This window comes from Falco peregrinus, chromosome Z, assembly GCF_023634155.1.
Source record: "Falco peregrinus isolate bFalPer1 chromosome Z, bFalPer1.pri, whole genome shotgun sequence".
In the NCBI taxonomy this organism is placed as follows: Eukaryota; Metazoa; Chordata; class Aves; order Falconiformes; family Falconidae; genus Falco; species Falco peregrinus.
Genome location: NC_073739.1, coordinates 22,199,089 through 22,222,933, shown reverse-complemented (window position 1 = coordinate 22,222,933; position 23,845 = coordinate 22,199,089). Strand labels below are relative to the sequence as shown.

Genomic DNA, 23,845 nt, shown 5'->3' with positions numbered 1-23,845 from the left:
TCTCTCATGAGCCATCTTGCCAGCCTGTCCCAGACAGCTGGAAAGCAGTGACCTCTTAAATGACCTAATTTGGCTAAAGATTGTATCTGCTAATCCTCTGGTAAGTATTTTCATCTGTATTCATATTCTTAGCATCCAGAGCATACAGAGGAGTTAAGCTAGCATTATTCTAGACTTCCACCACAGCCAAGGGGGTGGAGGTTTGGGCAGCGAAACCTCTTTTTGGCAGTATTTGTAAAACCCACGCCACACAGGTAAACAGTGATCTTATGTAACCCTAGCTTTATGCTACTTGAGAAACTTTGTTTAGGGGGGAAAAAAAAAAAAAAAGGTTTTAAAAGACCTTGGCATGCACTCTGATTTAGAAACAGTGCAAAAATATCTTATGTGACTTAAGCACACAGGAATTCAAGTAACCTTTGGATTTGCTCCACTGATACTTTTTTTGATGCTTGGCCAGTGTACATGTTCCCAACATGTAACATTTCATGCACCTGTATTGTGTGCAGCTGTCATGGTTTGGGGGTGGGGGGACAGGACAGGGGGCTGCAGGGGCAGTGGCTATGGGAAGAGGGCAGGGGCTGCCCTGTGCTGGATACAGCTGTTCCAGCAGCCTCCAATGGACCCACTTCAGGGGCACAACTGAGACCCTCAGCCAAGACTGTGGTCAAGCCTCTAGGAAAGTATATTCAAAAAAGGGGAAAAACACCAAACAGAGACAGGAGCAGAGTAAGATGGTGAGAAACAGCAGAAGGAACACCAGAGTCTGAGAGGGAGTAGGGGGAGGAGGTGCTCCATGGCAGAGAAGATGTCCGTGCTGCAGCCCATGGAGAACCCATGCCACAGCAGGTGGTTACTTTCCAAAGCACGGAGGCCCTTGAAGGAGCCCACCTGCAGCAGGGGGAAAATGGGGAAAGAGGTGCAGCAGAAAGTTACTTTCTGTAACAGCCTACCAGCCCCACTTTGGAGGCAGGGAATGGGGTGAGGAGTTGGGAGTGGGAGTGAAACTGAGCCTGGGACAGGGGGGAAGAAAGGCAGTGGTGTATCGTTTGTCCTTGTTTCTCACTACCCAGATCTATTTTAACTGGTACTATATTGAATTGATTTTCCCCAAGTCAAATTTGTTTTGCCTGCAACAGTAACTGGTAAGCAACATCCTTGCTTTTACCTTAATTCATGAGCTTCCTCATTCTACCTTCTCCCCCTGCCCTGCTAGGAAGGGGGAGAGCAGTTGGCTGTGTGTCTGACTGCTGGCCAAGAGTAGCCCACCACAACAACTAAAATGGAAATAAAGTCTGCACACCCACTTTTGTTTTGCATAGGTTTCCAATTTAAGTCTTTAGCAATTAGAGTATAGTAAAAACTAAATGCCAGGAATATTTGGAATTACAAAATTGGTGCAGCAGCATTTGTGTCACCAAAACAGGCAGATTCCAGCCACTTCATATGAAGAAGCTGACCACACATGAAAGCCAGCATTGTTTTTCTTTATAATAATTAACCCCCCCCATAATCTCAAACAAAAGCCGCAGACAAAAAAGTTCATCAAATAGTAATAAAGGTTAAGTTCAGAATCCTTAGCCTTGATGGACAATAATCCCTCACTGAAATCATTACATGCAATAATCACTCCTGAAGTGTACATTTATTAGTATTCATGGTTGTAAGCCTCAGCAAAAGGCAAAACATTTACGCATACCAGTGCTTGTACTTGTGCTAATTTGTAGTCCAAAATCCAGTCCTTTGTCTAGGAAAACATGTCAGCTTCTTGTACCAAATCTGGGGGTAATTTGGCACTTTTCAAAATAACAGACTATAGAAATTCCGCAAGAACCGGGTTAGTGTGTCAGAATTTGCATTATATCATAGGAAGTTACCTTTTCCAATTTTATAAGATTAGCAGTTAACTCATCACAAAGGGCATCAGCATTAATTTGCAGATGAGATCCCAAACCTTGGTGCCCTGCACGTCTGTCAAACAGAATAAAGAAGTAAGTGTGACAGAAGCAAAACAGAGTAAAACAGAACTGAGAGATACATGTAGATGGGAATACAGTGGCAACATTGTAAACTGTACTTGTTTACAGAAACAAAGGCCTCAGTCACTTATGCACTCTTTCTTTATGTGGTCTCATTCTCCAGAAGTTTAGACAGAAAACTTTAGAGCTATTTCCACTGGCAATAAGTTGAAAAGTTGCATTAAGTTCCATGTCCCGTGACTTGAAGGAAATCAAAAAGTCCAACCCCTTGACACTGTAGAAGTGCACATTAGATCATCCTTTATCTTGTACTGTTTGAGATCAGAGCAGCAAAACCCAGGCCCTTCTCCTGTAAGAGTGCTTCAGAAGAGGGACACAGCATACTGTTAATAAAAACATGCCAGAAGTGGGAAAATGGCTTTTGACATTGCCTGCTCTTAGCGATAGTTCCACCCAGTCTTGGTACAGCTCTTTGGAGTTTATTTTCCCTGTTTTTCAGGTGGTGCTTCTCCAGCTATCAGCATTGCCACTCAGGCTGCAGGTGGCTACAGGTCTTGCACAGAGATTTACAAATAGCTTTTGAAGACATGTTTTTCAGACCAGCTCAGAAAAAATCACGTATAAGAAGGGGAGAAGAGTTAATGCAAAATTTAATGTTGAATGAACTGATTAGTATTCTCAGCAGTATCCAGTTAACTACCTTCTGCCCTCAGAGAGGAGTAGGAAGCTTGGCATACTGCTGTGGTGTATGCCCCTTGCACTGCCTACCCATGCAACTTGGAGATTGAAAAAAAAAAGTAAAAACACAGGGGCAGACAATATCTATGACTCTAGCTACAGAATGGGACTGTCTATGGAACCATGGCCCCTTTCCCTATTTCCTCTTCAAATACACAAAGAACCTTCCCTTGGTGTGTTTGGGGTTTTCTTTGTTTTGGTTTGGTTTTGTGGTGTGGATTTGGTTTATTTTATTTTAGTAAAACAGGATATCAATTTCTAAAGAGAATATAAGCAGCCCAAAGCTTTAGCAAACATTATACAAGCAAGTCAGATTAGCCCAAAGATTATGAAGTAACTTCTGTCATCTTCGGCTAATCAAATAACATCAAGAGTAAAGACAGAAGTTATACCTTTTCCACAGAATCGTTGCTCTGGAAAGGAACTGATCACTTCCACAGTTTACACTGAAGTTACTCACAGCTATATGAAACATTCTCAAGGCAGTAGTATACCACGACATATCACATTTTTACTGAAAGTCTTAAACAGAAAGCTGTGAGATGAGGCTAGTACAGATACAAGAACTACAGCACACTGACGTATCACAAGGGCACTACAATATGACAGTGGTTTCCAAGGAAAATAGATGAGCATGACAAATACTGGAAGAAGATTTCCCGAATTTTATAGTGCGTATCTTACTCCTTAATATGTGAATCAAAGGATGTGATGGAAATAATACGTTCCTCCAGGACACTGATTTTGTATCTCATGTAGAAGGTAGAAAATATTAATACACAAACCCTGTAAGAAAGGAAAATAAGGTACATCAGTTAATCAAAACTTTAAAGGTACTTGACAAACTTAATGTTAAAAGCCATTTAAATTGTTACTTGCACATGTTGAATAATAACAGTATCATTCTTAGAAACACCTCAGGAATACCCGTAAGTGGCAATCAGTTATGAAAATCTCAGCCCTGAGTATGGCTTTGCTAAGTGACATGTAAACTGAACTTGCAAGTAGTTAGTCTTTAACACATCCTGAACCAGAAGACCCTTTGCTTTTAAAAGCGAAAGGCCTGTTAGGTAAGCCTGCCCCAGCATTTCTACTTCTGAGAACTATAAAAGCCACAATTCTCAATGGCTTCCTTTTTTCAAGTGAAGCTTAGATTGCACTAATCTATGTATACATAAAAAAATCATAGTATTTTGATAATACTGGTATTAATTGCTAACTTACAGAACTGCATAAAATATAAGTACATGGTTCAGAGATAAGAGCTTCTGGGTCTTCACTTTGTGGAAGAACCTGAAGGCTTCAGAATGGCCTACGAGGACAAGAACCAAGCGTTACTTTGATCAAAGCAGACATGGCACACAAATCATTTTTAGAAGCATGCAATGGATAATATAAACATAAGGATAAACAAGAAAGTTATTCCAAATTACATGAACTGACATAACTATGCAAACTTATCCCTGCTAACTCCAGCTGAAGATATGGTCTTGACTCCTTACCATTTCGAGGACTGTTTCGGGCTTTTCCATCAGGTCCACGTTTACTGTGTGCATCTGAGCGGAGAGACTTTGCCTCAGTCTTGGAAACTTTCAAGTGAGTCTGTGTCTCAACAACATGATAATCTGTCAAAAGCAAGATTTTTAATAATGATGAAATATGAAGTCAAAGGAAGCTGTCGGTCGCTTAGGTTAGTCGAGGAATAGGGTAAGAAGAAGATTTTAAAAAGTGCATTTCTGTACTTGGACAGAAAGCAGCATTTGGTTTAGTAATCTTAAAACACATTATTGTAATGTGTAATTCCACATTATCACAAAATATAAAGCATCACCTGGACTGGAAAAGGATGATGCATTTACATTTTAAGATCCTTTGAAGGATGGCAACCTGTACAAATTTTGAAGGTTATCACTGAATTTCCAGTCAGAAGATTATACAGGCACAAAAGTCATCTCTCAAAAGGACTGACTATGCTATAGTAATGATTCCAAGTGACTTTAAGAGCAACATCAAATGGAGATACTGCATTGTTACTTTAAAAAGATTACAGTTCTCTTTCCTGTTTTTTAAATGTGGATAGCTCTTGAAAGAGATAGGACAGAAAAATTCAGTCGCACTCAGTTTTATTCATGCTTTACTTGCACCCTGGACTGCTTGAACGATGCACAAGAAACAGAATCACAACTGACAGATGTACCCCCCTTCCCCTCCCCAGTTCTTCTTCCTAGGGTGATTCTTTAACTGCATGTTGGTTTTTTATTTATGGAAAAGGAAAATGGAAAGGTTTGAAGTAGTTATTAGCCATAAGGAAGTAACACAGGAAATTAAATCATTATTCAGAAGCATTCATGTGGCAAGTGATGACACCACGATTTAGTTACTGTTTCACAGATGCCACCAAACAATTAAAAATATGCGCACAGTAAATACCAAAGACCAATGAAAGCAAACAGCCCCAAATCATATCACTGAAGAAAAGGCACACAGCGAAAAAGAAGAGTTAATTAAAACTAATGTGACAGAAAACAGTTATAAAAATGATAGTGTTTAATTTAAAATTAACAGTAAATGTTTCTTTTTCTACAAATAATTTTATAGTCAACATGGAACCTGGAGTAGTAACATAACAACACATTAATATGTTAATATGTATTAATTCTACAACAGAATAATACCTTAGCTTTTTCTATTAACATTCAATATATGCTACATAAAACAAGTTCTGCTGTACTTATGAACTTACATGCAGTGAGTTTCTACACAGCATTCCTGCTAATTAGGTGAATAACTTGAGGCATATTAAATTACAAAGAGCACTGTTAAGAACAACTTTGGACAGTATCTTCAAGTGTCTTAACTGCAAAGAATAAAGTGAGGGTTTAAAAAACAAACCCACAAATCCACATATCAAAAATAACTTTTTTGATGACCAAAAGCCACCACAGTAAAGGACATGATTTGTACAGATTAAAGGAAGTTACATTGTGACTTAAATGACTTTAGAGGTTTTTGTTTGCTTGTTTTTCTTTTTTTAAAATGAGGAACATCTCCCACACTATCTCTGCTAGCATAACTCATGGGGGATGTAGGGAGCAAATAGTACATGAATAAAAAACTGGAAGCAGTAATGACAAGTCAGATCCGCTGCTGACCAAGTCATTGCCTGTGTCTGGATTGCAAAGGGACAAAATAATAGAAACACAGCTAACACGGCTTTGAGGAAGACCTGGAAAACCACACAATTCTCCAGGACTGTGGACAATGTATATTTCACATCAGGAGGGGATTAGAGAAGCAAAACTGAGAGCTAAACCGTTCTCATCTTCTTGGGCCTCCACAATCTCACTCACCTTGGAAGCATTCCAGCTCTGGGGTCTGTGAGCCTGTGCTGCTGGACTCTTCCATCTCTTGCCTCCGCTGCTGCACTATTCCATCCAGATCAGAATAGTCTTCATTGAAATCCTGATGGGGAGAAAGCATCACAAGAAAGCTCAGCTCTGTTCTAAATCCAATCAACCTTATTTCCTCTGACCTTCCTCTAGAAACTGAACCAATAATTACAGATTTAAAACTGTTAAACCATGAACAATCTCTGTTATCAAGCTGTAGAGATCAAGTTAGCAAATTAAGTCCCTCTGATCAATTCAAGCCTCATCCCCTGCCACTGTTTAAGTGAGGATAATAAGCCTGTGTAGAGAAGAAAGACACTTCAATTAAACCAACTGAGATGTCCATGACAGGCATTACTAGAATTAGAATCTGGTCATCAAATGTGCCTGCATGTCTTTCAGATGTCTGAACTGGTTCACAGAGGAAGGACTGCAACTAGAAACACTTCAAAAAGTGTCATGGCAGTCAGAAAAGCAACTTTAAGTTACTACAGAGCACTGTGAAACTTGACTGTTAAACAGAGATATGCAGAGCACATAGACCTTGGAATATATCCAAAGGGCACACACGTATACATACTGCATGTGATCAGATGAAATATACTTAATGCTAATCATTCCTACTGCCCTCCCAATGTTAAAAAAATCGTGGAAGTTTTAGAAGACAGATGTCATTATTTCCTTCAGTTGCCTTTCTTCAGACATAAATGGTATTTGCAATGAAAGCTGCCATGCAACAAAAGAACCAACATCTAAGCCATTTACCAAGGGCAGAGTTGTAGGACGATCAGCTCTGAAGCTGTTTTCTGCAGAAGAGGGATTTGGACTGTTGCCCATGCTTTTATCCTGAAAAAAGCAGCAGTGTTAACGAGGAACATACTCAGAAACTATCCAGTATTTAAAAGCAGAAAAGTGGTAATAGGGAACACAAAGCTATGTATCATCTTCACTCCCATTAGTACTTACCTCAAGATGTCTACAGATAGATTTTAATAGCTTGTAGGTAGTATCTCTGGAGAGTAAGGAGACGAACATGTACTGAAAAAACAAAAGTTCCAAAACTGTTTGAGAAAAGCATACAGTACAAACTTCAAAAATAAGTGATTTTGCTGATCAAGTAACTGTTTTCAAGAACTTTTGTAGAGCAGGAAAACCCTCCACCCCTTTTAAGCCTATGACCTGGGGTTAATCACAAAGAACACAGAACAGGCCCATAAAAGTTACTATGTCCTGCTGCAGAAACCAGAGGATAGTCCAGATCTGTTCTTTTTTTAGGAAGACTTTGCACATTATGTTATACTTACCTCTTAAAAAACTACAAACAAAACCCCAAAGAACCACAACTCATTTTTTTTACAGTCTCCTGCATCCACAAAATGTTTGGGCAATGAAAATGGGCTGGCCTAAAGCTGCTCTTAGGATAATCATATCTTCTACTGATTGATGCAATTACTATTCCTGAATATCACTAAGCATATGTATTTTGTGCATCTATGGTATTGCTGGTCAGGTAAGAGACCCAAGTACATGAAAGAATATGTCAGAGCTGCCAACAAGGCAGATAATGCTCTGCACACACACTTCATGACCCAGCTGTTTCAGTTCCCCCAGTGCAACTACACAGCAGTCTTGGAGAATGGGGATGATAGATTACAGAGAGCAGGTGAAAACCAGAGATTCCATTTCTTATTTTCTTACAAAGTTCTACACAGCTTTTTTTAGTGCAGATCCAAAGACCAAAGACAGAGGGTTAGTAAGAGGAAGAAAAAAAAGGGTCCTTGCTTGTCACAAGAGAATTAGCAGAAGAGGCTAGAATCATCCCCTAGGAAACCAGATTCTCCAAAGTTCAAAGTCTAAATGCCAACTGTTTAAGTGGCCACTTGGCACTTTCAAGAATCCCTCCTATTACTGTTGAGGAGGGAGTTAAAAAAAAGAACAGGCAGAAAAAAAATGAAAAAGAAAGCAAGCAGAGTGCAATAGCTTCACCCTCTACTAGTACTCACCCTATCTGTGACTGTTGCTATGATCAGAGCATTTGGCACAAGAAGGGCAGTTTTGGTCTTCTTCAAAAGCGTCACAGAGAGCGCAGGTATACTAATCTGAAACAAGATCAGTGTAGTGTTAAGAGTACCAGTATGCACATACAAACCTACATGATCTTTCACAAGGAGCCAGCCTACCAGATGTGATAAACCAGATCTTCAACACTCTTCATTTAAAGATTTCTCTACTACATCCCTGATTACTAATATTTCACATGGAACAGGTATGGTTTCAGATTATTACTGCCTCTTAACTGTTTTTATTTCTGTTTTTATCAGATGCTAATCCAGGCTTTAGTTCACGTCTGTCTTTCCTGATCCCTTCTGGCTCTTACAAGACTATGAGCTCAGTGTACTGTAGAACATACCAGTTTTAAAGCTAGGCTTCTTTGTCTAGAAACAAAACATTTTGGAACACATCAAACCAGAGGCTTGTTGAAGAATGAACACAGAATTCTTCTCCATACTTAGACCTTTTAGCCTGCAACAAGCAGCTGAGTAAACAGCTCATCCTTCAGTAATGTTGAAAATATAGACCCATAGACCCACTGACCGACTTAAACTGATTCCTGTGTGTGCCATCCAGACTGTCTACATTTACATTTAAAAGTTCTCAGTTTTCCTTCCTGCTTTACATCCAGTTTCATTAGCTTAATGCCTGCTAAATTTCAGAGTATTTCAGTTCTTTATAATAACAGATTATCTGGTTTGACTTTCAGTTGAGAAGCCTACAGCTTAGCAAGTTAGGCAAATGTAATAATCCTGGATACACATGGTTAATATACAATTCCTGTTCAATATTCCTTTGGCACACACTGTCACAACTACCTGAGAAATTTGGAAGCGACATTCAAAGTGTCCAAAGATTGTTCAAGGAGCAATCACAGCACTGCATCAAAACCACCAGTGCAGAAAGAGAATGAAGTTACTTTGTGTTACACAGTTTCATAAAACATTGCTAACTTTTTTTCAGAACAGCAACACAAAGTAATGAAATGAAAAACTGTTTTAGGTAACAAAGTATTTGTGTACGTTAATCTGGGTGCAAGAGTGACAACCACTGTTGAAGCATGGCTAGTCAAGTATCTGCTTGTAGCCTAAGGGCTAGAAACTTGGCTCTTTACTTGGTAGTTTCATTAAAGAAGTGTGCTGGCAGAAAAACTCCAAAGCATATTAATTTAGTTACTTTCAATCCCAGTCCTCTGTCTTAGAATCTGTAAAACTGGTCATCATTTGTTCTATTGATTTTTTAACACGTCACCTCTATTTGTCCAGCTTCATAAGACTAGTCTTTTGAAAATGGGTAATTAAACAGCTCCTCCACTATATCTTTTCTTCTTAAAGTGGACATCGTATCATTCACAAAGTTTTTCAACACTTTTCAAAACAACTTTTCCTGGGAGTAGGAAGAAGGGAGCAGCTATGATGCGTGTTTGATAGGAAACCCCCAGGATCTTCAGGTAGCTAGAACAGAATCTGTGTGGCTTTAAAAAGGCAAAATGAAACAACAAACCAAAACATAAGCAAACCAGAAGATTTTTCAGCAGAAATGCCACTAAACAGTAACGATAAAAAAAGCAACTTAAAAATTTTCTTATTGGTTCCATTCACCTCAAAGAACTTTAAATCAGAGATATTAATGGCATTCTACTGCATGTTATTTTGATGGATAACATTACTGCAATCAAGATTGAAGTGTACTTCAGTAGGATTAGGTACTTGCTTATTGCACTGCTACCCCAGCACCAGATTAAGATGTTAACATGCTATCTGCAACAATAATTATTTCAGGAAACAAGGTTTACCTGCAGGCAACTTGGAAAGCAACTAAAATGTGTAAGACAATGTTAGCTCCAGGAAAGACTCAAGGCCAGTATATATAGCCAAACCAGAACTACCTGGAAAGAGAGTGATGTCTTTCAAAGCCTATTGAATCCTGCAGATGCAATCTTTTATTTTTGAATATGCACAGTGTTTACACTGCAGAAACAGTCTCCTGGCTTGCATGGCTATTCCCTCCCCCAAAGCTTTCAATAAAAAAAAAAATCTGCAGGTAGAAGAATTCACATTGAAAAATTTATTAGAACGTGTAGACCTGCTATTTCTCACAGTACAACACTTAATCACTAGAGCTTAAATTGTTCTACAAGTTCTAAGCAATAGCAGTTTTGTGTCTTGGAAACTTTATCAGTGTATTTGACTGCTAAGAACGTGCCTTTTCCTGTGAAGCTTAATTTCCTTCTCCCCCTCCCATTACCTCATTTTTCATTATATCCCTGACCTTCCTGCTTTTTATTAATGGTATTCCTAAAAACTTTTGCCTGCTTTATGTGACTGAACAAAGCCTTAAGCATGTGTTGCAGGGGCAGGGGGAGATAACTGGAAGTATCATTGACATACACACCATTTACATTAACATACTGCCTATGACTAACAGGACCCATTAACTAGGATTCAACAATAATTCCGTTTCTTGGGCCAAGCAGTAAAACACAATAATCTAAAAGTTCACTATGAACAACATGTTGTTAATAATTTTAAGCATTTTTAAATTACTCCACCTTCTCAAAAGCCCCTTCAAAGATAGATGTCGTTCCACCAAAACAACTGACAGCAGAGAAGTAAGATACTCTCAACTCCTAAACTGGTTTCAGCACCCAATTTACTGACAAAGGTCTGGATCCAACCAGGAACTCTGTTCAAGGACGTACTTGAGAAAGAAGCCAAAGAAATCCTTGCAGCAAACCGAGCTGCTTTCCAATAAAAGCTCAAAAACAAAGCACAGTTTATGGAAACAAAACCATTCCAAAAGCTCCAGATCAACAGAAACAGAACACAAATCTTTTTGGAAAGGCTTTATTTCTATCTGTAAGCATAGCGTTTACCACAGGGGACCCAAGACTTAGGTGGGTTGTATCTGCACCAAAAAAAGAAAGAAAAAAAAAAAGAAAAAAAAAAGAGTATATGACCTTGTAAATTAGGATCTTCCCAACTGTTCATGTCCCATTTCTGCTCTTCAATTGAGGCTCACAAGTAAAAACTAGCAAACTATTTTTTCTTTCCCCATTCTCTGTTTATGCAGGAGTGCTAGAAGAATACCTCAAAGATCTTTGCCACTCAACTCGGAAGCCAGTTTTAGCTCTCCCTCTTTCATTGTCTTAATATGCTTGATTCTTCCCTCTAGCTCTCCAACTACAGTCTCATAGTCCTTATACTTCTCAGCCTTCCCTCCTCCTCTTTTCCATACTTAGCCCAAGTAAGAGATTTTTGTACAGTTTGTGCTACATGGGCTTGGCAATGACCTCACTGCTGCATATCAGATCCTTTCGTTTCATCTATTTTTTTCAGATAGGAAGTCCTTAAGACAGAGACTCGATCTTTAATAGTAATAATGCTCCAGTTCTACAGTGACTTTTGGGCATCACTTCTGAACAGTGATCGTATTCAATAATACTTAGAAGTATTAGTATTCCAGCATTGCATAATAATGTGAACTTCTGATTAATAACAGATTGTTAAGGAACAGCATTGCTGTTCTGTACACAAAGATTTTACTGACCTTAGTGTCCTTACCAAAAACCTTCGAATGGAAGCAAATCCAGTTTTCAGAAAGGAATAACTTTCCTTGGTACAGAATTTCTTTCTGCAAAGCACAGGTAAAACCTGAAAGAAATAGATACTCTATGATCTTTAAGGTAACTAAAATTCAAGCCAACTGTTACCAGTTTGGCTTTTGTTTTGCTCTTTTTTTGCAAAATCATAGTATGTTTAGGTTTATACCTTTCAATAAATATTGTCAAACCTTGAAATATTCAGTAAGTTTAACTAATACTGACAAGCTCAGAAGATTTCACAGGCCTAAGTTTAGAATCAAAATATATGAGAGACAAAGACCAAAATGTGTAATAACATACAACTGGCTCAAAGAAGCCAAGAATACTTTCTGGGAGAGTACTACCTAGCTTCCTAGAAACTTTTTTACTAGTTTTCAGGCAACATCAACTTTTAGCTCTACAGCAGTTGTCTGGACTAGATGACCAACCGAGGAACAACACACATGAAGTAATACAGCTTTTACTTCACAGCCATTGAACAAATAATTTCTCACCCATGAACCTTTTTCTTTGTATTCCGTTCCAGAAACATGTTAGAAGTATCTATGTAGAATTCACTTGAATTCTACTACCACAGGGAACAGCAGAATCTTTAAACATTTTAAGTCCTTCTCCTACCAGTTTTTTTAAATCTTAAAGCATCATCAACAGCAAAAACTCAGGCTAGTCACTTGACCAGTGCTGTCTGAGTTAAGTTACACCTTTAGTAAGGAAGCTTCAGTACTGAAAAACGTTGCACTAGGTTACTCTGCAAGTGCAAAGCAGGTTATGATTCCCACAGACTCCCAACAACTAAGATTGAAGTTTTGCAAGATTAAAACAAAAACACCCACTGCATGCAGAAGAAGGCCTTGTAGCTCTACGCAGCTGGAGTTTAAGGTTTTTAAAATTTAAATAGTTCCACTTGTACATCACCACAGTTGGCGAGTAACAGCCTCTTAGATCCACAGCCAGCAATGACAAGGGCGTTAATACTCACTTTGTTTCAGTGGCTCATCAATGGGAACATCTAGAAACAGCTTATGAAAGTGTGCATTTGCCTTCAGCTAAAAAACAAAAAGCCCCACACCCAGAGACACATACCTTATTAGACAGTCTTACAATCAAGTGACCCATTCCACTTCCTATCCTCCCAATATATTGTAATTTTGCCCACTTGTTTTACAATAAATCCTGATTTTTGCTATGTGACTATTAAGTCTGTGTCCTGCTTTACCCAGACTCTGATGAAAATGGAAGCTATGTCCTTATACAACCACGAACTATTAAACAAGGGGGTTTTCACGGTAGCTACATATTAACTCCTACTATACATATAAACAAACAAGTCCATACTCTGCCCTACCTGATTTGAGGCACGTTTTTTCCTTTCAGTCTTGGAGTCACTCTTGATATCGACGTTCAGGAGTGGACTATCTGTGCTGCTTTTTGTCCTGAAGATCAAAAAAGGCATCCCATATAAGCTTGGCCTCAGTTCATTAGCCTTGAAAAGTTAGCAACAGGACGTACTTTTCCATGAAACATATTAATTCTTTAGTAACTATTATCTGATTCATCAAGGATTATCCAGCAAAGAGGAGTGTATCTTATTCTTAAACCATGCCAGCCCTCACAGAAGGTTTTCTGTTAATCTGGAAGGGATATTCTAAATTGGTAGTTGTAAGGAAGTAGAAGAAGTTCAAGACATTTTTACAACTTAATGAATTATCACAGTGCTTAGCTCCATGTTTGTTTGGTTCTTGGTAACATGTGAAATACTAACACTAAGCATGTGACTTACTAATAAAAGATAAAGTAAGATAAAACTTAGTACCTGAGAGTGCAGGGCAGTGTACTCAAAGCTACGAATTTGCACAAAGTATAAACTAATTTGGAAAGTGCATTTGGAAAGAAAGAGATAAAATACAGGTGCGTAAGTCATAGGATGGCTATGAACTGTGTAAGTGTAATGTAATGAAATCATTAAGACAACCAGCAATGCTAGCGGAGATGAAAGGGAATTGTCAGGGCCAGTTATATAGGAAGCTGTACCTGTACAGCTCTAGCCATTCATACTAGAAAAAGAAAACCAACCAAAAACCCAACAGCTCTAGAGCAGAACAAGTACAGAAGAAAGTCTCTCTGGATGGCTGGGAAAACGAGTTTTGTTTGTTTTATACAGAAGAACATAATGGCATGGACTGTTCAGAAAAACAAAAACAAAGCTGGGCTAACAGTATTTCATAAATCAGGAAGAGAAGAACATTATCCCTGAGAGCTATTTAGCACAGAACAAAAGCATGTCAATAGGCTATAAAAATAAGGTAGCTCTAATTTTTTAGTCCTTCAGATGCAGACTGAAGAGCAGAAGGAAAAACACAACACAGGACCACTATACTGAAAGACCTGAAGAACATGTGCTAAAAATTCAATGGGGAAAGAAAGGTGCTACAAAAGCTTCCACTACTGCACCTTATCCTGCACAGTAAGTCTTCTTTACTTTCCTAGACTTCAGAGGTTCAATATTTCTAGTAAAAAAACGTAAGGGTGAGAGGAAGAGAATGCTCAAGTGTAATGGTGATATAGCTGGATTTAGGAAAGAGAATGTGCAACAAGATTGCTGCAGCAAGGGGACCGGTTGCATATCTCAGGTGGTCTCTCAGAAGAAAACTTGTGTATGTGTATTTGTGTGCTTATGTAAAGTACAGGTCCAACAGAAATGAACAGTGAGCCTTACAAAAAACCACTTATGCCAACCCCTCACCAGCACACACTCAATCAGTCAATTACATTGTAAGAAGTAAGACTGGAAGGAGAGTTTGGGGTAAAAAAAAAAAAAAGTAATCATGTATTTCTTCAAATACCTCCCCGTTGTAGATGTTTCAGGAAATTAAGTGATGTCTTTTAAATATCTGCCTTGTGACCAAAACCACAGTGTCAGGTTGACTGCTGACTTCTGTTCACAAAGTGGAACAGATGCAAAATTTCAAGTGGGATTTTAGTATTATTTTGTTTTCTTGTAGAAGAGTTTCAAAGGCATTCCAGTTTCCAACAAAGGAAGAATGACTATATTCACAGAGACTTTACAATAATCTGATGCCATATACAGCACAGAGTCCAAAATTAACACATGTAACAGTTTTACCGTGGACAATCAATATTGCAGCATGAAAGAGTTCTGGCTACAGCCCAGTACTCAAACTGTGAAAAGGTCATAACTAGCAGTGGCACCAAGCAGTGCAAAGCATTTTTTCCTAAAACAGGGAATCTAAGCCAGCCCAAAATCTAAATTCCCACTAGTCTGACTGGTTGTGGTGGGTAACAGAAATCCCTGGAAAGTGGCTCTGATACCTGTTTACTTGCATAGTTTCTTGCCAGTAGTTTCCCGAGTAGCTTCTTGATTGGATTGTAACCATTCTGATTATTTGACTAGAACAACACTCACAGCATTTCTCACATTACCTAGCACCGTCAACTTTTTTCCGGTCATCAAAATATTCCATTTCAGTGGTAGGGGTCTGCAGCAACACAGTAGGTGATTTTCCTGCCTTTCTTTTTTCATCTGTTCCATTTTCTCCATCTGAACTGCAGAGGAAAAAAAAAAAAATAGAAATATGTATTGCAGGATTTATACTGATATCAAATGCCACTGCAACACATTGACAATACAGCACATATTAAAGAACAAAATTACATATTTTATGTTAAGGTCCTGAAAAGTTTTCAGTTACTGACTTGATGGTATCATACATCTGAACAGTATTCTGAGTTCTGATACTGGAATTTCAGCAATGAAGAGAGGAAAATTGAAATACTGCCATGGATATTTCAGTGCTCATAGAATTTGTAGCTCAAGCTTCCGTTCCAAAAAGAACGTCTCATTTAGGAAAACTGCATTCCATGTTCAGTACTCAGACTTAACGACGAATGAAAATTAATCTGATCGGCAAGCTGGGAGAAAAACATCCTGCTTGACAGTACCTAGTGCTTAGCAGATTATTTGTGACTCAGGGTTGCAAGAGGAAGCTGGGTCCTGTTTTACCTCTCATTTATCTATTCTATGAGAGTCTACTTGCAGGATTTTCACAATAAAGGGTCCTCTCAAAGTATCAAAAGCACTGGTTTTATTTTACAAAAGCAGCAGTGCCATCACAGTGCATTGCCTTTTCACAGCACGTGCCACTGCCTCAGAAAAGTATGTCAAGGAACTAGAGTCTGAGGGCTAGGAGATGTGCCATCAGAGCCTTTCATGGCCTTCTCTTCTCATCATTTTCTAATAAAATGTTAACTCAGAAAATTTAGAGGAAAAAGCTGTCATTAATAGCAGAGTCTGAAGAATGACAACACCTTAAAATAAGACATGACAAATACATATACACACCCTCCTTTGGAAGACTAAAGCTTCAGAAAGACTACAGGATACTCTTAGCATTAAAAATAAAGCCAAACAATTTTGCCAGTTAATGTCTGGCCTGAATGACCTTATTTATAGAAGCTTTCCATTATAATGTTTAATTCTCAAATTTTATGGCAACAACACAGCCACTGCCATTATGTGATGGTGTTTTTACAATAAACATTTTCTTTTCCTACTAAGACAAGAGTTTTGCTGACAGAGGTTCCCAGACTAGTTTAGGTCTCTCTTCTTTTAAGAAGGGCATAAAAAAATCTATTGCTTTGATTACACTTTAGTGAGTAAAATCAGAAGACCAACCTCACAACATCTTAATTGCGATCTAATGAGACGGTATCCTACCCCCCAGTTAAACTAGAGCTTATCTCACAGGACAAAAGCCATGGAGTTTTGCCTTACTGGTGCTAGGCATCTTATGTTTACATAGAGCAACTATTCCCCTACCTCATCCTTCCTCAACCCTTAGCACTCCCCAACACAGGGGCACTGAATTGATACTTCTGAAGTCACGCGCTGTGTATAATTTAAAGGGTTACAGCACTAATAAAGTCAGTAAGGAAAAAACCCAATGGTTTCCCCACTGCTTCACTCTTGGAGGAGCCCTGACTGACCACAAGGCACCAGCGGTTATTTTCAGCCAACACAAACTATGCCCGAAAAACCCAAATAAGCAGTTTTAATCTGTTTAAGCAGAGAGACACAAGGTGCTTCTCGGAAGCATAGGGGAGCTTGTATTCTAAAAATCTGCAAATCCTGCAAATGTCTTAGTCACAGCCTTGACATAACACAGCAGTACTTTAAGATGTAGCTGCTTGAGTCTGGAGCCTGACTGGTGTCCATCTTCACCTTGGGCAGCCTGCTATTCTTACACAGCAACATTACAGACTGATCAAAGCAGCCTGTACCACACCCAGACCTCCATACTACAAGTTTGTTCCAAAAATACCTGTAACCCAGGTTTTAGTGTTCATTTACACCTGCCAGTTTGGTTAGATGTTTTGTTGCTCTTAAATGCTTTATTTACTTACCACTCATATTCCCTTTTCCTTCACCCATAGATTAATCCCAACTTCACGGTTAAACCTATGAGTCTCTCCTACCCTGTCTTCTCTATCAACCACTACTATTCTTGAACCGCTACTGTCTCAACTGATTCCCTCTAGCTGCTTTCAAATGGCAGAGAGCTAGGGCATCTCAGCATGCTAATCCTGCTGACTGTTGTGTGTGGAAATGCTAAACTATCTCGTGCCAGTCTGGTCACCTCTACAGGATCATCTTCTGCAGCTGCGAACAGGAAGCATGTACCCAAACACTGTGAGAGTTTCCCCCAAAACCGTTTCAGGCATGAGGAGAGTAATGTGGCTTGTGTAACACATGCCACTGACAGTAGCGATTTTGAGTGTATTCCTACTAGCTGATAAAGTTTTGCTATGCCTATCCTTCACACTTCATTATGTGCCCCCTTCACATAATGAAAAACTACATAAGGACTTGTCTTTACTGTTCTGATAACTATTGCTCCACACAGCAGCTAAGTTCCTAGTAGGTTTCTTTATCAGAATAATCTTACCTGTATTCTGGAGAAGAAAAGATCACAGGTATGACCTAAAACCAGTACAATACCATTCACCAAGTCACAAGCAAATTAAAGTACTCCTTGCCATTTTCATGCATGAGGCAGGATTCATAAATGCTTTTTAAAGAGAGCACAAAAGTCAGCAATCCATGAAGAAAAATCAGATCAAGTGCACTTAAGAAACAAAGTGATGCTAACTACAACATTGAGCAGGAGTTGCACATATGTGACTGTATTTGCAAATATTAGGGCAAAGCATGTAAACTGTGTGACTTATCAGGAGTTTGATACGAAAATAAGTATTTTTCAAATTGAACATATATTGTGTATTTGGTACTACTAACAAGCCTATTTAAAATAACAGCTAAAAGAGAAGTTGCCTCTAGTTTCTAAATAAAAAACTTCTATCATAAGGAGTATTTTCAAAGCCAAGGCTTACACTTGGTACAAGATCATATCTTGTATCTAAGCAAGTTAAATTAAACATTAGTTGCAAGCACTCTAATTAAAATTCTTGCAAGAGATGTTTCTTTTCCTTTTATAAAAATACAATAACCAAACTGAGTAATTTAAGATTAAATCACAGAAAAGGGAAAATGCTATGAGATAGATTAACCAATGCAGTGGACTAAGTTTCATTCTAATGAAGTGTTCAGAAGTTCATTATTCATCAATGTATTTTAAAAGTCAGAAGAACTTCATCTCTTCCAATCTGAATGGTTTCTGTGAACCAACAACTTTCCAATAGACAGATGTGTCAAGTTCCTCATACTGCAGAAAGTTTCTGAACTTCAAAAGGTTTTCATATTTCATGCTAATCTTATCTAGGATCTGAAAAACAGACTGTGAAAATTATGTGGTGTCACATTAATGGGGAGTTTTCAAAAGGAAAAAAAATGAAGACAGTAATTAATCTAAAATACAACTTTTTTACTACTCCTCTCAAAACTAGTTGAATAAGCAGCATTGAACAGAAATGTGACACACAGGTATTAATAAGCCACAGTTTGGAAAGTGAGCCTTGGAGAACAACCATTGTCCTTGACAACCCCAATATCGTCTTACCAGACATGAACACTTCTCAGGCATACATAAGAGAAATTAAAAACTCTAGAACTGTACAGTGGTTACTGTGTTTCATTCCCCACAACCACGCAAACCTTTCTACAAAGCTTCCTCAGATCCATCCCAAAGAACACCCATGCTACTTGGTCTGCCTGATAATAGGTCTAAAAAGTTCAGAAGCCACAATAAGCTGGGACAAACTAGTCCTCCAGTCCACAAACTGCACATCAGTTACTCAGGAGGAAGGCAGCATCTTGAGTAACCAGTGATGTTAGCTACAACTTCAATTGCTTGCAAAACAGCAGCCAAACCAGTATTTCTCTAGGGTTTAACTGAGTCAGCATTGGTGCAACATTCCTTCTGTGGATGGAGCAGACATAGTGGATCACCATGTTACCTTAGAAGCCCTGCTATCCTGCTTTGTTTCTTTTATACAGAAAGGATTAATTTTGCAACAGCAGTTCAACTGCTGTATTATTGCAATTTATCAGCCAAAAGACTGTGGAGTAATTTCTCCCCTGCCATCCTTTGGTGAAAGTTTATTACATAATGATTGATTACTGCTTATGAAAACACCTTTGATCATGTACTTGGTTAGGAATTGTTTAACTTGGACAGCGAGCTTAAGTTGCTCAAGGACAACTATATATCACATTCAACGAATCCAACAGATGGTGCTTGTCCTGAGCCCCCTGAACAGGCAGGAAGTGAGCAGGATCATCTGGACAATAAATATTGCGTGCAGCTGTGCCGTGACAGTAACTTGACCACACTTGGACATCTGGCCAAGATCCCTGACGTGTGTGGACCCTACAGATCATGACACAGAGTATGCCTGCACTTGGCGCAAACTTAAAAGCTTGCATACACTAGGTATGTACGCTGGTTTTGTCTTTGCTGCATATAAAGGTGGGCAAGCTCCGTGACTGGGCCAGAAGACTCACCTACAGATGGACACACCATGCAGGAACTTCCCAGTTACTGACAGACTCCTCACACCGGCTGCAACAGGGTTTCCCAGCTAAAGTGTGGGCCTGGATGATGTTATTAAGGTAATCGGTGGTATAACCTTTCCTTTGCAGTAATGATTTGATGCATCGCTCCTATTGCTTTTTTATCGTACTGTGTATATTAATTAGTACTGTTTCCTTTTATCATAATACACACTGTTGTCCTTTATTGTACTGTAACAAACTACATTTATTTTTATATTTGATTTGGAGTCCACTTTTGCTTGAAGTGCAATCAGTCAGCAAAACAGGTCCACAATCATGCTTGGTACAATGTATATGTGGAAATATCCATCACAAATACAGTGATATTCTGTATCTTTTGGTTCTGTTGAGTAGCTGTTGGATTTAGTGGGCAGCTGTTAGCAGACCAAAAGGATTTGACAAAGGAATCAAAGATGTGCAAAAGGCCTAAATACTAAGATATAGTGTTATTTAAGCTGTTCTTACTGCCTGACATTAATCTATTCAGATAAAGGAACTTGTTATTCTTTCAGAAACTAAAAGCCAAAGGAAGAGACTCAAAACATTCCAGGATCCCAGATCAAGATGACAGACTTTGGCAGGCTTAAAAGCAGACGAGATGGAACAAGATGAAGGGATCTATCTAGGCAGCATCCAGGAGACAAACGGGCAACATACCTCAAGCAGAGATGACTGCAAGGGGATAAGATGAAATGTGCTAATGCTTTGAAAGGACACCCTACCAAGCATGCTGCAGGTCAGAGGCCTCCTCCCTCAGCACAGACTATATCCTTGACCTACCACACCCTGAAGGAACAACCATCTCAACCTCCCTTTGCTAGGCCTAAAGTCTTAAGTCCTTTCAGAAGGTATGCCCCATCATTCCACGAAACATATTTTCTGTGCCACACTGGTCTGAACAAACCTTTTTTGGATGCGTAATCTGAATCTGGAGTGCTTTATCTGATGAGTTTTCTTTCACACCTTACACAGTTGAATTATTTCACCCCTGGACAGAAGAAAACACCTTTTCCATGGTAAACTCTCCAGCTGTCCTCTTCATAGCAGATTACAGTGGTGTCCATACTGAACAAACTAACAAGTGCTCAAGTTGAGGATTTAGATGTTGTATGTTTCTACAAAGTCTGGTTACTCAGAAGCAAAATGCCTCCAGTAGCTCTACAGACATGATCCAGTGTTATGTGGCACAAGGCACTGATCATGAGAGAAAACAGATCTCCTAAAAAACCCATGCCTCAGAGTATTGTTACAATTCAGCCTGCTTCTAAGACCAAGTATCACTTTTTCCGTGCAAACAGAAAGCCAAACTTTGAAAATAATCAAGAATCCAAAACTATCAAAACAAGCAGAAAATGAGCCAGAGCTACCTTGATCACAAAGGAGCAGAGAACTGCTTAACAGCTGCTATAATGGATGTTAAGGATAGCCATAATCTATGTATTGGTATTTGTGTAATTCCGTATACTTAGTACACAGCCTGTAATCACAAAGGAGCAAAGAGCTGCTTAACAGCTGCTATAATGGATGTTAAGGATAGCCATAATCTATGTATTGGTATTTGTATAATTCCTTATACTTAGTACACAGCCTGCACCTAAGGCTGAAAAGTGAAGGAAGCTAAGCAACCAATTCTGAAGTTTGGCATTTCTTATGTATGTTGTATGACAGATATACAACCATCAAATGTAATCATACTGAATATGGAGAGCAGCAAAGCATTAATGAAGAAGCAGAGATGTGAAACCCTGCGTGAGGGAAAGGGTCAGTTTGTTAACATGAATAGGTATGAGCCAGACTGAGATTTAACTGTCCGAGGTTGTTCAAGGAGTAGGCTAATTCTCTTCTCATGAATTCAGTCAAACATGGCATAATGGAGGCAAAGTTAGATAGCTGTACATTAACTGAATATCAAATGCATATGGATGGGCACACATACATATATGCTACATATTTCTTTGTGCATTTCTAGGATGAAACAGGTCAGGCACAGGTGGAATCTTGATATCAGCTAGTACTGAAAGAGGAACTAACCAAGATTTTTTCTAATTGTGAATCTTACTTAATATTTCTGAAATTAAATACCTTGTTATATTTCCTGCGTTCTGTTTCACAACTGTGTCTTGGAACACACTCACCTGTGAGCAATCTCATATGTTTGTGTTGCTGTATCTTTATTAAAGGGATGAATGACATTTTTGAGTTAATACTGAACAGAAACCTCCAATGCTGTTAAGGACAGAGGAAGTAAAGTTTTCTTCCCCTCAACTGAATAGACATTTCACATAATAACCAGATCAAGTTTCACACTACCTTACCACTTGGACATCAGGAAGATCACTGTGACACCACAGACGTCATTAGCAAGTATGTAAATTCTCTGCTCTAAATACCATCTATTATTAACTGGCTGTATTCCCTGTCTAATCAAAACCAGACTACTATCAAGTTCCATAGAAAAAAACCAAAACAACCCACAGAAGAATTCCCTGTGCTCCGAAACATGAGACACTATAACAAGATATTTTAAGTTAACACTAGAACAGGAATATAAGCCATTAGCTCTCTCGTCTTTTCAAGAGTTTCCGTTTCAGATATCCACTTCAAAAAGCAAAAGCCCTCTCATATGTATCTTCACTCAACTCCACAAGATTCCCAGCATGCGGTTTTCATGGGAGTCTTGGCAGGGTGACCAAAAATTATCTGAACATAGGCATGGACAAATCTAGCACAACACAACTCTTCTCAACAAATAAACTTCTGAAAAAAATGGGAAGCAAAAGACACTAGGGGAGACACTCATTCACATCTACTTTGGGCTGGAGCAAGTGTTCTTTTAATTCCCCAACTTGCTGGCAGCTTTTAGCAGGAAAGATTTTGCTGTCTCCTAGTGCTAGCCTACCTTTATCTTCTAACCCAGAACACGACAAAAAATAGGATCATAAATCCTACTGAAAAGGAAGCGCGTAGTGTTTTATCAGATTATATTTTTATCTTTAGCCTCCAGCGGTAACAGCAGAAAGGGAAAAGAAAGAAGAATTCCTGAACCTATGACTTGTTCAGGGTGCAGAAGAGAGGGCAAAGGCATGTAAGTCTCAGGTCTACCAACTGTTCTATACCACATGCAATAAGAAAGATAAAATGCTGCGTTTATACATAATCCGTGTCTTCAGTATGACTTCATGGGCATCTATCAGTTAGATCTGCTCTGAAACAATACAAATCTCTCTTGAACACCACAAGCATCTTTACAATGATCACCTGATCACCAGAGGTCTGATCACCAGAGCATGAGCATAATGTAAAGGTTTGATCTCACTACCTGAGCCTGGATCTCTGAGTTTTAGATGAGGAACTCCACAGCAACATGCCTCCATATGATACAAGACTTGGCTGCCAGTTTTCCAGCATTAATTGTGTTTTCAAAAAAACCGTAAGTAGCTACATCAGACTGAATTAGGATTACAAAAAACCCAAAAACAAAACCAAAAAAACCCCAAGCAGACAACAGCAATTACATTAACAACTGCTATTAAGAATGCAGAACAGTTTAAGATGATAGCAGAGGTTTAGGAGCAATCTTGCTAACACCTTTATTGCTTTCTCAGCTGCTTAAGAAAAACAAAGTTAAAAAATGAAGCTGCCATGAATCACTTGACCAGATGCTTCTGTTTTATGGCACTTTTAGAAGTAATGACTTAATATGCTGCACATGAAGTGTTTTAATCAATGTACACGGGAAAAAATAAGTTTGGTTCTTCAGACAGGTTATATACAAAAGGAAGGAGGGTTGGATTTGATCATGCAGCAGTTCCTTTAAGAACTGGCATTGACAATAGATAACCCACAATCATTAATGGGATTTCTCTGTTTAAAAGGCAACAGTGATGGAACAGAAAAAATTAGGTAGGTATTTCAAGAGATACCCAAACACAACATTTTTTTGTACATTCCCCAGCAAAAATAGTGCATAACAAGTCCTAATGCAAAACACCGAGATGAAGATGAACATATAATTGTGCCTATCTACCCTGTTTCATCCCACCTTCCATGAGGG

At 38.8% G+C, this 23,845-nt stretch overlaps 1 protein-coding gene and 1 long non-coding RNA gene across 6 annotated transcripts in view; one reads left to right on the top strand and one right to left on the bottom strand.

Annotated features, from left to right (window-relative positions):
* LOC129782733 (uncharacterized) overlaps positions 1–21,851 on the top strand; it is a 34,284-nt gene extending 12,433 nt beyond the window's left edge. The window contains exons 2-3 of the long non-coding RNA XR_008744794.1: positions 14,084–14,226; positions 19,706–21,851. This is a non-coding gene — a long non-coding RNA (uncharacterized LOC129782733). The remainder of the gene's footprint in view (positions 1–14,083; positions 14,227–19,705) is intronic.
* The window catches only part of GRAMD2B (GRAM domain containing 2B), a 43,446-nt gene that overhangs the window by 2,988 nt on the left and 16,613 nt on the right, over positions 1–23,845 (bottom strand). For 4 of the 5 annotated variants that reach the window (XM_005242537.3, XM_055790944.1, XM_055790946.1 and 1 more), the window contains 12 exons: positions 15,204–15,326; positions 13,108–13,195; positions 12,742–12,808; positions 11,708–11,811; positions 8,110–8,205; positions 7,073–7,144; positions 6,872–6,952; positions 6,068–6,179; positions 4,220–4,342; positions 3,942–4,029; positions 3,402–3,503; positions 1,878–1,971 (listed from right to left, as the gene is read on the bottom strand). In XM_005242537.3, the coding sequence (XP_005242594.1) occupies positions 1,878–1,971; positions 3,402–3,503; positions 3,942–4,029; positions 4,220–4,342; positions 6,068–6,179; positions 6,872–6,952; positions 7,073–7,144; positions 8,110–8,205; positions 11,708–11,811; positions 12,742–12,808; positions 13,108–13,195; positions 15,204–15,326 (1,150 nt within the window). The remainder of the gene's footprint in view (positions 1–1,877; positions 1,972–3,401; positions 3,504–3,941; positions 4,030–4,219; positions 4,343–6,067; positions 6,180–6,871; positions 6,953–7,072; positions 7,145–8,109; positions 8,206–11,707; positions 11,812–12,741; positions 12,809–13,107; positions 13,196–15,203; positions 15,327–23,845) is intronic. The other variant, XM_055790945.1, reaches the window with a different exon arrangement.